Source organism: Physeter macrocephalus, chromosome 7, assembly GCF_002837175.3.
Source record: "Physeter macrocephalus isolate SW-GA chromosome 7, ASM283717v5, whole genome shotgun sequence".
In the NCBI taxonomy this organism is placed as follows: Eukaryota; Metazoa; Chordata; class Mammalia; order Artiodactyla; family Physeteridae; genus Physeter; species Physeter macrocephalus.
Window position 1 is genome coordinate 53,888,428 of NC_041220.1, and position 17,039 is coordinate 53,905,466.

At 39.6% G+C, this 17,039-nt stretch overlaps 1 protein-coding gene and 1 pseudogene across 10 annotated transcripts in view; one reads left to right on the forward strand and one right to left on the reverse strand.

Moving 5' to 3' along the window:
* TEC (tec protein tyrosine kinase) overlaps positions 1–17,039 on the forward strand; it is a 154,118-nt gene that overhangs the window by 53,852 nt on the left and 83,227 nt on the right. The window contains exon 2 of one of the 10 annotated variants that reach the window (XM_055085998.1): positions 4,340–4,445. The exons of the other annotated variants lie outside the window; for them this stretch is intronic. Coding sequence (XP_054941973.1) covers positions 4,340–4,445 — 106 coding nt within the window. The remainder of the gene's footprint in view (positions 1–4,339; positions 4,446–17,039) is intronic. 10 annotated transcript variants of the gene reach the window in all.
* Positions 1,798–3,951, reverse strand: LOC102986326 (40S ribosomal protein S8-like; annotated as a pseudogene).

Here is a 17,039-nt window from a genome sequence, read left to right on the forward strand (position 1 = left end):
CGGTACGCGGGCCTCTCACCGCTGTGGCCTCTCCCGTTGCGGAGCACAGGCTCCGGACGCGCAGGCTCAGCGGCCATGGCTCACGGGCCCAGCCGCTCCGCGGCACGTGGGATCTTCCCGGACCGGGGCACGAACCGTGTCCCCTGCATCGGCAGGCGGACTCTCAACCACGGCGCCACCAGGGAAGCCCTTTATTTTGTTTTTGTTTTGCTTTACTTCCACTAATTTCTCCCACTGATTTCTCTGTATTTTGGTTCCCCCAATACAGACAGAATGGCATTGCTTCTCGCTGGTGGTCCTCAGTCAGCTCTGTTAATTTCTGCTGTGGCTTGTCATTGTGACCTTGTCATTGTGGAATTTTGCAGGTTCACGTAATTTAGGACTATAGTCCTTTATCCACCTTCCTAAATCCCCAAAATGCTGAAGACCCAAACTTCAAAAACTCTTTCAGTTGCAAAACCTGACCTTAGATGAAGCTATTTTTAGTCTTTATCTTAGTGTGATGTGTGTGTGTGTATGTGTGTGTGCAGAATTAGTAATGTGTTTAATTATGTGGGGCTGTCCAGTTCTTGCTGGGAGTGTATATGGCATATGTGCTATATTACATTTATTAAATCTGAAAAATTCAGGATTCCAAAAGGGTTTCAGATAAGACTAGAAATATGAATTATTTTAAAATCTAAAATAAATTTTAAGGGGAAACATTAATAATTTTTTGCTGTATAATAATGATTTGTCATAATTTGAATAGTATCATAAGAAAAGAATAGGAATATAACAGTAAACGTGGGTAAGTGTGGTCCTTTGCTAACCAAAAAAACCCTCAGAAACCTATATTACCTGCTTAGAAACATGGACCGATACAATTGAAATACATTGCAATTGTTAAGTCACTTTGAAGATGATAAATGATAATACAAAGATGATACAAAGTTAAAAGTGCCCTAATTGCTTTAGCTTAAGCAGAATAAAGAGAACAGTGGAAACCCTCTTATTTGAGAACCTGACCCACTGTCTTTCCTGGCAGCAGCCTCCGCCACCATGAGAACCAGAAAGGACAGAATGAAGAGGTTGTCACAACATGTAACAGCCCAGCCTCTGACATTTAACATTGATTTACTGTATAGCACAAGGAATTATACCCGATATCTTGTAATAACTTATAATGGAATATAATCTGCAAGAAACCTGAATCACTGTGGTGTACACCTGAAACTTATACAATATGGTAAATCAACTATACTTCAATTAAAAAAAAAAAGAAGAATCCATATCCTTTCTGGCTACTGCTGACTGGCCCGGGGATCCTAGTCCTGTTAGCTAGTCCTGCTTGAACCCCCCTCCTCCCATGAGCTGGGCATTTTGATCCCTCCTGGATTCTTTTCTCGGGGACTCATGTTCATTGGCAAACTTATGACCTTCAGCTGGAAATATGGTTGCAGATTTGTTTGCCTCCCACAATTAAAAAGAAATAGTTACCTATATTAAAAAGTCAGGAATTTTAAGATAAGAATCTGAATTCTTGAGACAATAAAAGTTCTGATAGTACTAGGCTGAATTCCTTCTTGACAGCTCTCAGTCTAGCTCCTAGGTAAGCCCAGTAGCACTTCACTGTTATGTTTCTTCCCTGTTTGGGTTAATCTGCCCAGTTCTCTGTTTTCCTTGGATAAATGTTCTTGTTTTTATCTCCCTCGCCCTAGAAGCTGTACTCTGAAAAGGGCTGTAATGTGGGTAACCCACTTTTTTTAGAACAATAAACACCTTTATTATATGAGCTAAGGTAGGAGGGAAGAGGATTTATTTGCCTTTCTGGGCCTTGATTTTCCTCAGATAGAACTCCAGCTCCTTTCCCTCTAGCACATAGTGATCTGCTCAGCCACACTGGCCTGCTCTTGAAGTGATGCATGCAAGAAGCTTGTCCTGCTGGAACTGCTCCTATAAAGACTGCTGATTTTGGCATTCTTTTTCTTTTTTTCTTCATTCATTCATTCATTCATTCATTCATTTTTGCCTGCGTTGCGTCTTCGTTGCTGCCTGAGGGCTTTCTCTAGTTGCAGTGAGCAGGGGCTACTCTTCGCTGCGGTGCATGGGCTTCTCATTGTGGTGGCTTCTCTCGTTGCGGAGCACGGGCTGTAGGCATGAGGGCTCCAGTAGTTGTGGCATGGGGTCTCAGTAGTTGTGGCTTGTGGGCTCTAGAGTGCAGGCTCAGTAGTTGCAGCGCACGGGCTGAGTTGCTCTGCAGCATGTGGGATCTTCCTGGACCAGGGCTCGAACCAGTGCCCCCTCCACTGGCAGGCAGATTCTTAACCACTGTGCCACTAGGGAAGTCCTGGCATTCTTTTTCCTTTCATCATATTTCTTTCTGTTTTTTAAAAAATTTATTTATAGCAGTCTATTTTATGTTGAAAGTGTTTTTAAAAATTAATTAATTATTTAATTTTTGGCTGCTTTGGGTCTTTGTTGCTGCGCGCAGGCTTTCTCTAGTTGCGACGAGCAGGGGCTACTCTTCCTTACGATGCGTGGCCTTCTCATTGCGGTGTCTTCTCTTTGTTGTGGAGCACGGGCTCTAGGGCGCGTGGGCTTCAGTAGTTGTGGCACATGGGCTCAGTAGTTGTCGCTTGCGGGCTCTAGAGCGCAGGCTCAGTAACTGTGGTGCATGGGCTTAGTTGCTCTGCGGCATGTGGGATCTTCCCGGACCAGGGCTCGAACCCATGTCCCCTGCATTGGCAGGTGGATTCTTAACCACTGCACCACCAGGGAAGCCCCCTTTTATCATATTTCTTCTGAATATTCTTTGATCGTTTTTTGTTTAAAATCTCTACCTCCTCAGGAGTCAGCTTGGCCCCCTTCTTGCGGCCCGGGGCAGTGCATAGTGGGACTTGTACCACTGTGGGTACGGTGTGCTGTCAATGAGCATGATGCAGTTCTTCACCAGGGTCTTGGTATGGACCAGTTCATTGTTGGATGCATTGTAGACAACATCAATGATCCTTGTCTTGCGTGTACTACACTCCGAGCCCCAGGAGAAGTTCCCCACGTCCAGCCTCAAAGCCCAGTACTTCTAGTTGCCCCTCCTTGCACATGGACTGTGTGTATGCGGTGGGGTCCAATCTTGGTGTTGGCAGCGGGGTGTTCCAGCTCATACTTCCACTTCCTGTGGTAGGGCTTTCTCTTGTCCCCGGTCTTGCGGCTCTTGTGCCAGTTGTCCTGAGAGATGCCTACTTGTGGAAGCAGGGGGCAGGAGCCTCAGCCAGGGAGCCTGGGGCTGGGCCCTGCCAGCCCAGTGCCCTGCACCCAGAATCAACAGGTATTAAAATATTTTGTTAAAAGTGTAAGACTCTAAGTGGATTAGAAAAACCATGGGGGCCATTCTGCGGTAGCCCCAGAGATATTTATTTTAGTTATTCATAGTTCTGTTTTTAAAAGAAATACTGGGTAGGCTACTGATTGATCTAGTAGCTATGATTCCTAGTTTCTTTGTAGTAATTCAGTGACGTTCATCCTTTATTAAAACTCTCAGTTAATCACAGAGTCAGACATCAATCTTTTCCTGGTTTTCTGGACCCCAGCTCCTTCGATAGGATGGCAATAAGCTTTTACTGAAAATTTTCCTATTAAGTACAGTTTATTGTACTTTTCAAAGTATGCTAAGAAATTCTGTTCTAGATGATGAGAAATTCAGTCAAGCTGTTTCTTCCAAGTCTCATGTTGTAAAACTTGTGTTTCAGTTTCTGCTGTGGGCCATTCTTTGGTTTGTCCTCCTTGCTCTTTCTCCACTAGCTTATGTTTCTGCATCTGCTAGTGAACCGATAAAAGATCTTACTGACAATTTATATTGTTTGCTCTTCTTATAATAACACAGAACAAAGGAAACTGTGCTCTTGCTTTCTGGTCAGGGAACTAAATGACACATGGGTTAGACCACCTGACGTTCTGCTGGATCTTCCACATGGTTTTGAGATGGAATCCAGGGAAGAACAGGGCTGGAGTTTAATCAGAAAAAAGGCCTGTTAAATAATGGTGAGAAAACAAGGAATGGAGAGATTTTTATATGTTTAGATATTTGAATACAAAAATTTCGAGTAGCATGTAAATCTGCAAGTATTGTTAGCTAAGAAATCAGGAAATTTTTATAATTGGACTTTGGTATTACCAATTTTGTTGGTTTCTTGTCTGTAACACTCCTCTGTTATGAAAACTGACAGTAGTTTATAAGGTTGAGGAATAGGGAGACTAGTTGTGTCAGGGATCCCCAAGGTTACCCCCAGGTTCGGTAATTCACTAGGAGAACTCAGGGGACTGAGCACTGAGTTTAACTCACTGCTATGATTTATTTCAGTGAAAGAAGAAAAAGCAAAATTAGCAAGGGAAAAGGTGCCTGGGGCAAGTCTGGAGGAAACCAGGAACAAGCTTGCAAGAGTCCTTTCTCAGCAGAGCCACAAAGGGTATATATAATTCCTCCATTCCCAAATTGTGATAATTGTGAAATGTTTTCTAACTAGGAACCTCATTAGAGATTCAGTGGTCAAGGTTTTCATTGGAGGCTGGTCTGTCTAAGCGTGTACCAAAATTCCAGACTCCAGAAGAAAAGCAGGTGTTCAGCATAAGCCAGGTTGTCTGTACAAACAGGTTAGGCCCAGTGAGCGATTCTTATCAGTGCTGGGAATGGGAGAGCCCTCCCCTCCCCAGGTGCAAGTTCCCAGATGCCAGCCAAGGACCAACCTTGTAGGCAGCATCATAGGCCTGTCATGTTAACTCTTTCCTGCACATTAGTAGTAATTATGATACAAATTATTGAGTACCAAATACAGGCCAGGCACTGTGCTAAATAAGTACATGCATTCTTTTCTTTATTCCTCAAAACAATACTGTATGAAGTCTTATTAGTACCCCCATTTCAAAAATGAGTGAATGAGACTCAGAAAGTTTAAAAACTTACACAAGGTCAAATACTAATGAATTGGAGGGCTATTTCTTCAGAGCCTATCTTTGAAACAACCTTGATACTCTGGGGAAAATTAGGAAAAAAATCTATTAAATCTCTCTATAATACAGATGAAGTTTTATTTTAAAACTTTTGAGGATATCTTTATTACTTTCAGTTATGATTTTTTTAAAAAAATTTCTTTGTGGTAGAAGAAAATTAACATCAGATAAAACGAGGGTTTTTGTCTGATTCTGCCACTATCTAATTGTCCTTTAGAAAACAATGTTCTTCAATGGTTTTTATAGTTTAGAAATTGCTTTCATATAAATATATTGTCTCTTTACACCCTTAACTCCTCTGCCATCACTGTTTCAACCCAACACACATCCAATCTATTTCCAAGTCCTGTGAATTCCCTTCATTACAACCTTATTGCAGCTCCCAACTGCATTCTCTTGGTGGATTACTGCCCTAGTTGATTTTACTTTTGGATCTTCATCTTTCAACTATACAACCATAAGAGGGATTTTTAAAACTTGTAGCTTTGCATCTGCTCTAGGATCAAGTTAAAACTCCTTAGCTTGGAATACAATGTACTTGATGCCCTTTTTCCTTGTCTTCCCTCTCTGCTTCCTCTATCCCCAGCTGTCTCCTACCTGCAGTTACTCTTTCACATTGTGCCTTTGTTACTATTGTTCAATCAACTTGAAGTGATATATTCCTCTACCAGGCTCTGTCTATCTATCCATATCTATTTTATCTATTTTATCCATCAGAAGTGTGTTGAGTGCCCTAGTAATCACTTACTCATCTTTTCTGACTCAGCTCAATCCCCACCTTCTCCGAAGCCTTTCCTGTATCCCTCCCACCAGTCGTGGAATCCCCAGCCCACCTCAGCCCTTTGTGCCCTGTCCATATTTTTATTGTGACATCTTGGTTGCTTGACTCTATCTACATATCTGTGTCCCCCATTGGACTTTAAGCTCTTTGAAGGCAGGGTTCATAGCTTTTCTATCTTCGTATTTCTGAGAGTTTAGTGCAGAGTTGAGTGGTCAGTACACGTTGGATGGCTGGATGGGTCCAAAGGAGACATGGGGAGACCTCAACCCTTAGAAGCAGGCAGGGCAGATTTATCGTATGCAAACATCTAATAAGTAGAAGGGTCAGGATTTGAGCCTTGGTATTCTGACTCTAAGTTCAGTGCTATTCCTATAATGCCTCCCTTATCATTTTATTCCAGTTGTACTGAAATCAAACATTCTATGTGATGAGTTGTTTGAAAATTTAACCTTTTACCCAGGTTAACTGTCGGGTTAGTGGAGGTAGTTATAAGATGATGGCACGAGTCTCTTGAATATCCTGGGCAACCTCTCATATTTCTATAAGGCCTTCTGGGTCATATAGAGTTATTTTCTTTACCACCCCTGGAACCTGGAGACTCTAGTGATATAGGCATAAGAGCTTATTAAGGTTCTGAAATGATCAGATATTTCTCCCATAGTTGTATCCCTAGACTAGGTGGACTCCCAGTGGGAAGCATAGGTTTACAGGACCTTTCTAATTGCTACCTGAAGATTTATATCTTCTGGCACTTTCTAGGATTCTGGGGGGCGAGTGTGGGGTGGACAAAATAGTTTCCTTTACTGTAGGACAATTGGAAGTGTTTGCATCCGACTTTAGAGGTTATCAGACAATTCACTAGCTTGTAAAAAGTGGGACAGCTCTAGATGCTCTGTAGACGGTACAGTGGTTAGTGTACTAGGGCTCTGAAAATTCTCAGCTCTATTATCCCATGAAAACTCATTTTCCTTTTGGCAGTTGAGTTTCTTTGTTTCCAAAATAAGGTCGTATCAACTTCCTGTCTTGTGTCTCAGTTTCCTCTCTGGTGTCTCTTTCCCCACTTTTGATTCATATCTGTTTTCTTATTCTACTGTCCTGGATCTGACCTTCCTCATCACTTAAAAGAGCCAAGATGCAGGTCTGAAGTCCTAGGGTCTGATTTACCTTCTTAATTTGTCAAATTATCCATTTTCATTTAATAATGTTCACTGTTTTTTCCCTCTAGGAAGCAGAAACCTATTTAAGATAGAAAAGGGGGAGAATACCATTTGTTCCATCCACACTACTAAAATATTTTTGTAACTTTTAATTTTGCTATAGTTTCAAACTCACAGAAAAGTTGCAAGAATAGTACAAGGAATTCTCAAGTAAACTTTACTCAGATTCACAAATTACCTGTGGTTGCCCCATTTGCTCTGTTATTCTCTTGGTCTCTTCCTTGGCCTCTTTCTCTTCATATGCATATTTTCCGAACCATTGGAAAGTAAGCTGTAGACAATCCCCTTTTGCTGTTAAATAATTCATTGTGTATTGTCTAAAAATAAGGACCTTCTCTTTTAGAACCACATTACAATGATCAAAATCAAGACATGTAACACTGATACAGTAGTAGTGTGTGGTCCAGAGTCCATAGTCAAATTTCATTCATCATTCCACTGATGTCTTCATGGCTGTTTCTCAACTTCCCCTCCTTGCCCAAATCCAGGATCTAATCCCTGATCACACATTGCATTTAGTAGGTCAAGACATAAAGTTTGTAAATGTCCATGGTACAAGGAAGAGAAATGTATGGAGGAAATACTGTGCTTTGCCGTTTGTTGGAAAATGCCAACTACATCGTGAATACTCAGTGATTGTATATCAGAGTCCGCAAACATGAAATTGGATTTAAAAATCATTAGAGTTGTTCTCTTACTCTCATTCTCATGGTCATCATTAGGGGCTGAAGATCACCTTCCTGTGAAATAAGTTATTTTAGCCTGGTCCACTGGGATGAATAGAAATCACTTATTCCTGTTTCCCTTTCTCGCTCCCCCACCTCAATTTTAACTTTTTCTTCTTCTGTGTTAAATAATTATTAGTCATGTAAAGGATTTTTTGGAGAACAGTACAGTATGAGTAATTTCTAATAAATGAAGAGGGAGTTTAATCAAAGGTTTGGTCCTCATGCTACTTAAAAGTAGAAATAATAAAAGGATTCTAGATCTCAAAAAATACTCTTGGATCTGGCTGTGATAGTTGTGGTTTATTCAGTGATTATTTGTATCATGATGAGAGAGACAAAGGCCGTAAGAAAAATCAGCATTTCTGTTCATAAATGGTATTACCTAGTTTATTTTATTCATAAGACTTAGCTCTTGGCAATTTTTAGTGTTATCAAAAAGTGAAATTTCCATCAGAGTTTTGTATAGCTATTTTAGGACTGAATATATTCAAAAAGCTGTGCTGTAGGCACTGAAGGCAATTAGGAAAAGAACAATTCCTAGAATGTTTGGGAAATGGCAGTATAGTTGAAATAAACAGTGTTTCCTCCCCACCCCCCTTTCCCACCTGCCTATCTTGAAAGAAACTTGTCTTAATCAGAAGTGTGTGTCACTTGTTGAATTTTTTAAAAAAGAACTGTATCTGACATCATGATTTTCGTAAGCTGAGTTTTGTTTTTCTCTGCATCGTGAACTGCTGGGTTGGGGATTCTTAGAAATCTTTGAAGCTAGTTCTGTAATTAGTAGTTTCTATTAAGTGTTTGTTGATGAGGATAGGTATGATAGCACTTACCCTGAGGAACAGTTAAAAAAGAGACCAAATTATATGAGTAGAGGAAGCATTGGTGGTAAAAGTGCAGACTATATAGATTTTTGGTGAGGGGTGGGGTTGGGGAGGGATTGGGGAAGGTCTCCATTTGGCTATGGGTTGGAGTATGAGCAGTGTTGGGCAGAAAGAGCCCGTTCATACAGTGGGAACATCATGTGCAAAGGCCCTGGGGTGGAAGAGGGCTTGGTGTGTCTGTGAAACTGTTCTGTTCTAGACCTACATAGATTTATATGCTGATAATTCCCATTCATGGGGATGATTATTTGTTAGTAATGAAGAAGTCATATAATTTTAGAGCTGGAAGGAACTTTAAAGAATAACCTTCAAGTCTTCCTCTTGTGGAAACTGAAGATAAGGAAATGATTTGCTCCAGGTCACCCAGTAAGCTGGTTGTTAAGGCTGGACCAAAACTCAGATCAGCCTCTCTGACTGCAGTGCCTTTGTTTAGGAAAAGATGAGTTTGGGTTGCCCAGGTAGCTGAGGGCACTTACACAGCTTAAATAATATGGTTGTTCACAGAATGGACTCCATCTAGTGACTATTCAGACCCCTTTGCTTGAAAATACTTGTCACTTTTTTGCCTTTGAAGCTTTGCTCTTGCTGTGCTTAACAGTTCTCCTTCTGTTCATCCAATTCCCATCTCAAGTCCTCTTTTTTTCTTTAAATTTGAAAAAAATTTATTTTTTTAAAAAAATTGAAGTATATATTTACAATGTTGTGTTAGTTTCTGGTGTATAGCAGAGTGATTCAGTCGTGTGTGTTTGTGTGCATGTATATATGTATCCTTTTTCAAATTCTTTTTCATTATAGGTTATTATAAGATATTGAATATACTTTCCTGTGCTATACAGTAGGACCTTGTTGTTTATCTATTTTATGTAAAGTAGTGTGTATCTGTTAATCCCAAGCTGTTTCTGTTTTGTAAATAAGTTCATTTGTATCATTTTTTTAGATTCCATATAGAGGTGATATCATATGATGTTTGTTTTTCTCTGTCTGACTTACTCTTAAGTGAGAGACCTTGTTCACCTTCCCACCCCCCAGTTGTAAATGCCAGCCCCTTCAGAATTACTGTTAAATTGATATGTATTATTATTGTTATTGCTTCTTTAAAATCACCAACTACGTAATAATCTCCTTGAAGGCAGAGGTTGTTGCCTCCTAATTTCAACATACCACACAATATCTTGTACCCATTGCCTGCTCAAAAAAGTTTTTGTTGGTAATAATTACAATAGTGATGATGAGTTAGTATTTCAAGTAAGCAAAAAGATCTTTAGAGACATTGTAATAGTTATTTCCCATGCAATTTTGTTCTATTTTAGTTGTTGAGAAGATGCCTTATTTAAATTAAATTTAGAATCAAAACTATGTTTTTATTTAGTATTTATTAGTATTAATCTCTCCACCAAACTAAAATGTGGACATTATTGTAAACAGCCAGAGTATAAACTGTCAGAAGAAATCACATGGCCATTTGAGAAAGTGAAACTACATTTTGAGTTGTTTCTAAATCCATTTACAACATGGTTTAGCCACTGGTTGATGCTGGTCAGGTACATGTAGAGAATCACCTGTAGAAGGGGACTTAGAAACACCTGGGTTATTCAGCAATTCCATGACTCTCTTAAGAGAACTCCTGACGTTATTAGCCTTTGGGGTTTGTGAATATACTGTACTTCTGAGATAAATATTATCTCATGATGGCTTGATGATTGCTACTTCAGATAATTAAAAACATTGTTATAGTCTTCTTACCAAAGCTTTTCATTTACCTTTTTTATTTTTAATCTTAGAGAACTGCCTATAATATTTGCATGATACCACATTGGTAAACACCTGAATTGAAAAATTGCACAAAATATGTTTAATATAGTTGTTAAATAAAATTAAATGAGTAAGTAAGAGACTTAAATGAAATCTCTAGTGATTTTTAATAGACTGCGAGAAAGGAGTGCCCACCCCCCACCCCATCATCTTAGTTGTACGTGAAGACTTTTGGCAAAGTTCTGTCTTTATTCCAAGTAATCACATAGGTATAGCTCTTCCTTAGTTTTATTTGCCACTGCAAAAAGTAACATGGATAGGTGCAATTCCCTGCTCATGAGATTGTAACATGTGAATTTTTCTCCTTTTAGGGGGCTATATATATGTAAAATATTAATATTTATTTCATCTATATATATTTCCTGGCAAAAGAGAGTCTATGCACTAATTTGTTTTATGGGACTCAGCTCATTTGTTTTCATTCATTCATCATTTGTACAGAAAAGATTTAGTGAGTATGTACAGTATGGTAGGGATGGAGGAATTAAAAGATGAATGATTCTGGTTTTGTTAAGCTTACAGTCTGATTAAGTTATACTTCTGCCTTTCTGGATTCAAAATGGCAAACTTTCCTATACTGCATCCAGTCTGTTTTGAAGGGGGCCTCTTGAGACCTGGAGTTATCCTTGTGTGCCACTATTGTTTGCACTCACCCATGCTTTTCTGGATTACCTGGGAGTCTTAACTTTCCTGGCCCTTGGGTTTCCCTCTGTTCTTAGACTTTACATAGCATAGAGTTCACAAAAGTACAGGGGTTTGGCACACGTGCTTGCAATGCTCTGTTCTCCATAGCATCTCCATAAAGTGTATCTGTAGATAACCAACACATTTGCCCACCATCTACTTCACAGGTGAAGACACTGGGGAACAAATAACCAAGTCAGGTACCTTCTCTGAAGTGACATCCCATTTGACTAGCTGAACCAAGATGTCTTATCTTTCTGGCTAGCATGCTGTTAAACCACGCTGTGCTAGTTTAAGGAAGGGGGACTTCCTTAAACAGTGTGTTCACTGACCACCTCTATATATACGTTTCCTTCCTCCTTCCATTCTTTAGCTTTATATATAAGACCTTAGAAAGTGTGTTCTTTTAGCACTTGTTGATTTGTGTTTGTTTTTTCCTCACTGCACCCCTGTGAGGTGGTGGGAATTCTATGCATTTCAGTAAATTAGAGTTGTACAGAAAAGAGACCCACGGAAAGAACATATTACTGTGAATGCTTAGGTGAAAGAAATTGAAAGGGTTAAACTGAAGTTGTAACTCTTAAAAACTTTAAAATGGGTTTGGTTAAATAGTTCATTTCATAAATACTTTAAATGATTCTTTGCAGAGAAAACTCACAGGTAACTTAATTCAAGATGAATTTATTCACATTCATAGTCTATCCCAACAAGTAGAGAACAATGTCACAGTTGAAGAGAATCCCTAAAATCTACTGCAGTAATTAGTTCAACACTTTTAAAAATAGTAAATAAGTAAGTTAAACACTTACTAAAATAGTAAAGTAAGCTGATTTTTAGGTTAACTCAGTTCTGACTAGGATTGATTACAGTACAATATCAAAAAAAGGGTAGGGGCTTCCCTGGTGGCGCAGTGGTTGAGAGTCCGCCTGCCGATGCAGGGGACGCGGGTTCGTGCCCTGGTCCGGGAGGATCCCACATGCCACGGAGCGGCTGGACCCGTGAGCCATGGCCGCTGGGCCTGCGCGTCCGGAACCTGTGTTCCGCAATGGGAGAGGCCACAACAGTGAGAGGCCTGTGTACTGCAAAAAAAAAAAAAAAAAAGGGGGTAGAGACTTGAATTTTCTTGGAAAAAGATGAGTAGCTTGATGCTGAAGATCAAATATGTAATTCAGAACTTATTTTTTAAAAATTTATTTATTTATTTATTTATTGGCTGCATTGGGTCTTCGTTGCTCCGCGTGGTCTTTCTCTAGTTGTGGCGAGTGGGAGCTACTCTTCATTGCGGTGTGCGGGCTTCTCATTGCGGTGACTTCTCTTGTTGTGGAGCATGGGGTCTAGGCGCGCATGCTTCAGTAGTTGTTGCACAGGGGCTCAGTAGTTGTGGCTTGCGGGCTCTAGAGTGCAGGCTCAGTAGTTGTGGCGCACGGGCTTAGTTGCTCCTCGGCATGTGGGATCTTCCCGGACCAGGGCTCGAACCTGTGTCCCCTGCATTGGCAGGTGGATTCTTAACCACTGTGCCATCAAGGAAGCCCCAGAACTTGTTTTTAAACAGGGTCATTCTTTTATTTTCAGACGTCACACTTAATCACTTTTTAAGGATAGGTGTTATGACTAAAATATGTGTAGGAAACAAGACCAGTTTCCATTGGATGAGATAATGTGTTTCTTGAGGTTCTAGAGTGAGCTTACCAGCAGTTTTCTATTCCTTCTTCATTATAGGGAACTTCTGTTGTGGTCTGAGGTCCATCTCTGAGTTAATCGAATTCCTGTGAGTTAGAGAGTAGACTGTGGACTTTGGAGCCAGATCATCTGGGTTCAAATCCTAAATTTGTTACTTATTAGCTGTGTGACCTTGGTCAAATTACTTAATCTCTCTGTGCCTTATTTTCCTCATCTTTCAACTGGGGCAAATAATAGTACTTCCCTCACAGGTTTTTGTCTGGAGTAAATGGATTCCTATATATGAAGTAGTTAGGACAGTTCCTGGCATATAGTAAGTGCCATTGTAAGTATCAGTGGTTATTATTATAAGTAGCTTCCATTGTCACCGACTTTTGTCTTTTTTGTATAACGTGTTTCAGAGTTTCTGCTATTGCATCTGGCTTTTCCAAGATACAGACATTTTTTGCAATAAGCATAACCATTTCATTCTCCTAGTAAGTCACTAACCACAGGTGATTCGTTCTTTAAATTGATCTTTGCTGCTTGTGGTCCATTTACATTATGGAGCTCTGGTTACTGGTGGAAATGCATACCTTGGGGTAGGGCTAGTTCTCATTCTTGGCACCTCTGAGCCTGTGTTGGTGGAACTCTCATCGGGTCTGCTCTGGATGTTTCTCTCTGGATGTTTGTCTGTGGGCACATGACAGGGTGCTGATTGCGATAAATGTGTGCTGTTCAGTTTTACATTTCGTAACATCAGAGGTGGATCTACTGGTAAGCGTTAGAGCCTTTCAATTCCGTAGCCCTTTCTAAGGCCCCTGGAAGGGCCCTAGTGCTTTCACATTCATAATTTTGCACTGAAAAAAAGAGTCTTCTCCCCAAAGTGTGTAAGCCTCAGGCCACTCAAAACCTGGATCTGTCTCTGCAGAGCATGTGAGACTCTATTTGTTCTAGTATCTGATAATATCTACAAATTCTGCCAGTGAAATACCCCCAGGCATCTTCACTGTAAAACATCTAAAATATAAGCATATTTATAGTTTATGTTCTTAAAAGTTTTTTTCTAGAACAAAGTAGTGTATCTACTTTAATCTGTCAAATTTATTTTCATTTAATAAGTTTCAGTGTTATTTTTTATTTATTAATTTAATTTATTTATTTTATTTTATTTTATTTTATTTTTTGGCTGTGTTGGGTCTTTGTTGCTTCACGCGAGCTTTCTCCCGTTGCTGTGAGCAGGGGCTACTCTTCATTGTGGTGCACGGGCTTCTCATTTGCGGTGGCTTCTCTTGTTGCAGAGCAGGGGCTCTAGGTGTGCGGGCTTCACTAGTTGCAGCATTTGGGCTTCAGTACTTGCGGCACACGGGCTTAGTTGCTCTGCCATGTGGGATCTTCCTGGACCAGGGATCAAACCTGTGTTCCCTGCATTGGCAGGCAGAATCCTAACCACTGCGCCACCAGGGAAGTCCTCAGTGTTGTTTTTAAAACTCCCACACTTTTCTTGTTAAATGTATTCCTGAGTATATTATGGTTGTAGTTACTCTTGTGAACAGGTGAATTTTCATGATATGTTGTAATTAGATATAGTTGATATATAATCAAGCTCTAGATTTTTATAAATCTATTTTGTAACCAACCAGTATACTATGCTATTTCTAAGTATTATCTAAGTATTACAATTTTCTATTTCCAACATTGCTATAAAAGGGTTGTTTTCTATTAAATTTAACCCAAATTATGAGAAGAAAATAATTTTAAAAGAAATATTAAGAAAAATAAAAGCATTTAAAATTCTAAATGGGAATACTCGAAAGGCCATGTGGAAGCCTGGGGGAGGGCGTTCCAGCAGGGGAATCCAGGAATGTAAGACCTCAAGGGAGGCAGGAGCAGCAAAGAGGCTGAGGGGCTGAAGTGGAGTGGGATGGGGCGTAGGGAGGATGTGGCTGGAGACCTGGGCAAGATCCTGCATGGATCATTGCGGACCATGGAAAAGACTTCGGATTTTTAAAATTTTTATTAAAACAATTAAAAAAAATGTGATACGAAGATTTTGGAGGGTTGGGAGTGGGGAGTGACAAAGTTTGGCTCTTACATTCATGCGCGTTAAGATGCTGGGGCACAGTAGAACATGAATTGGCAGTTAGAAGGTGTGAGGTTTAGTTCTGGCTCTGCTAGCCAGTGTGATCTTTTTTTTTATTTTTTAAACATCTTTATTGGAGTATAATTGCTTTACAATGGTGTGTTAGTTTCTGCTGTATAACAAAGTGAATCAGCTATACATATACATATATCCCCATATCTCCTCCCTCTTGCATCTCCCTCCCACCCTCCTTATCCCACCCCTGTAGGTGGTCACAAAGTACTGAGCTGATTTCCCTGTGCTATGCGGCTGCTTCCCACTAGCTATCTGTTTTACATTTGGTAGTATATATATATGTCCATGCCACTCTCTCACTTTGTCCCAGCTTACCCTTCCCCCTCCCTGTGTACTTAAGTCCATTCTCTACATCTGCATCTTTATTCCTGTCCTGCCCCTAGGTTCTTCTTAAACATTTTTTTTTCTTAGATTCCATATACATGTGTTAGCATACGGTATTTATTTTCCTCTTTCTGACTTACTTCACTCTGTATGACAGTCACTAGGTCCATCCATCTCACTACAAATAACTCAATTTCGTTTCTTTTTATGACTGAGTAATATTCTATTGTATATATGTGCCATATCTTCTTTATCCATTCATCTGTCGATGGACACTTAGGTTGCTTCCATGTCCAGGTTACTGTAAATAGTGCTGCGATGAACATTGTGGTACATGACTCTTTTTGAATGGTCATATGGTAGTTCTATTTTTAGTTTTTTAAGGAACCGCCATACTGTTCTCCATAGTGGCTGTATCAATTTACATTCCCACCAACAGTGCAGGAGGGTTCCCTTTTTTTCACACCCTCTCCAACATTTATTGTTTGTAGATTTTTTGATGATGGCCATTCTGACTGGCATGAGGTGATACCTCATTGTAGTTTTGATTTGCATTTCTCTAACGATTAGTGATATCGAGCATACTTTCATGTGTTTGTTGGCAATCTGTATATCTTCTTTGGCGAAATGTCTAGTTAGGTCTTCTGCCCATTTTTGGATTAGGTTGTTTGTTTTTTTGATATTGAGCTACATGAGCTGCTTGTAAATTTTCAAGGTTAATCCTTTGTCAGTGGCTTCATTTGCAAATATTTTCTCCCATTCTGAGGGTTGTCTTTTAGTCTTGTTTTTGGTTTCCTTTGTTGTGCAAAAGCTTTTAAGTTTCTTTAGGTCCCATTTGTTTATTTTTGTTTTTATTTCCATTTCTCTAGGAGGTGGGTCAAAAAGGATCTTCCTGTGATTTATGTCATAGAATGTTCTACTTATGTTTCCCTCTAAGAGTTTTATAGTGTCTGGCCTTCAATTTAGGTCTTTAATCCATTTTGAGTTTATTTTTGTGTATGGTGTTAGGGAGTGTTGTAATTTCATTCTTTTACATGTAGCTGTTCAGTTTTCCCCGCACCACTTTATTGAAGAGGCTGTCTTTTCTCCATTGTATATTCTTGCCTCCTGTATAAAAAATTAGGTGACCATATATGCGTGGGTTTATCTCTGGGCTTTCTATCCTGTTCCATTGATCTATATTTCTGTTTTTGTACCAGTACCATACTGTCTTGATTACTGTAGCTTTGTAGTATAGTCTGAAGTCCAGGAGACTGATTCTTCCAGGTCCATTTTTCGTTCTCAAGATTGCTTTGGCTATTCGGGGTCTTCTGTGTTTCCATACAGATTGAAATTTTTTGTTCTAGTTCTGTGAAAAATGCCATTGGTAGTTTGATAAGGATTGCATTGAATCTGTAGATTGCTTTGAGTAGTATAGTCATTTTCACAATGTTGATTCTTCCAATCCAAGAACATGGTATGTCTCTCCATCTGTTGGTATCATCTTTACTTTCTTTCATCAGTGTGTTACAGTTTTCTGCATACAGGTCTTTTGTCTCCTTAGGTGGGTTTATTCCTAGGTATTTTATTCTTTTTGTTGCAGTGGTAAATGGGAGTGTTTCCTTAATTTCTCTTTCAGATTTTTCATCATTAGTTTTTAACAATGCAATAGGAATACAAGAGATTTCTGTGCAGTAATTTTGTATCCTGCTACTTTACCAGATTCATTGATTAGCTCTAGTACTTTTCTGGTAGCATCTTTAGGATTCTCTATGTATAGTATCAGGTCACCTGCACACAGTGACAGCTTTACTTCTTCTTTTCTGATTT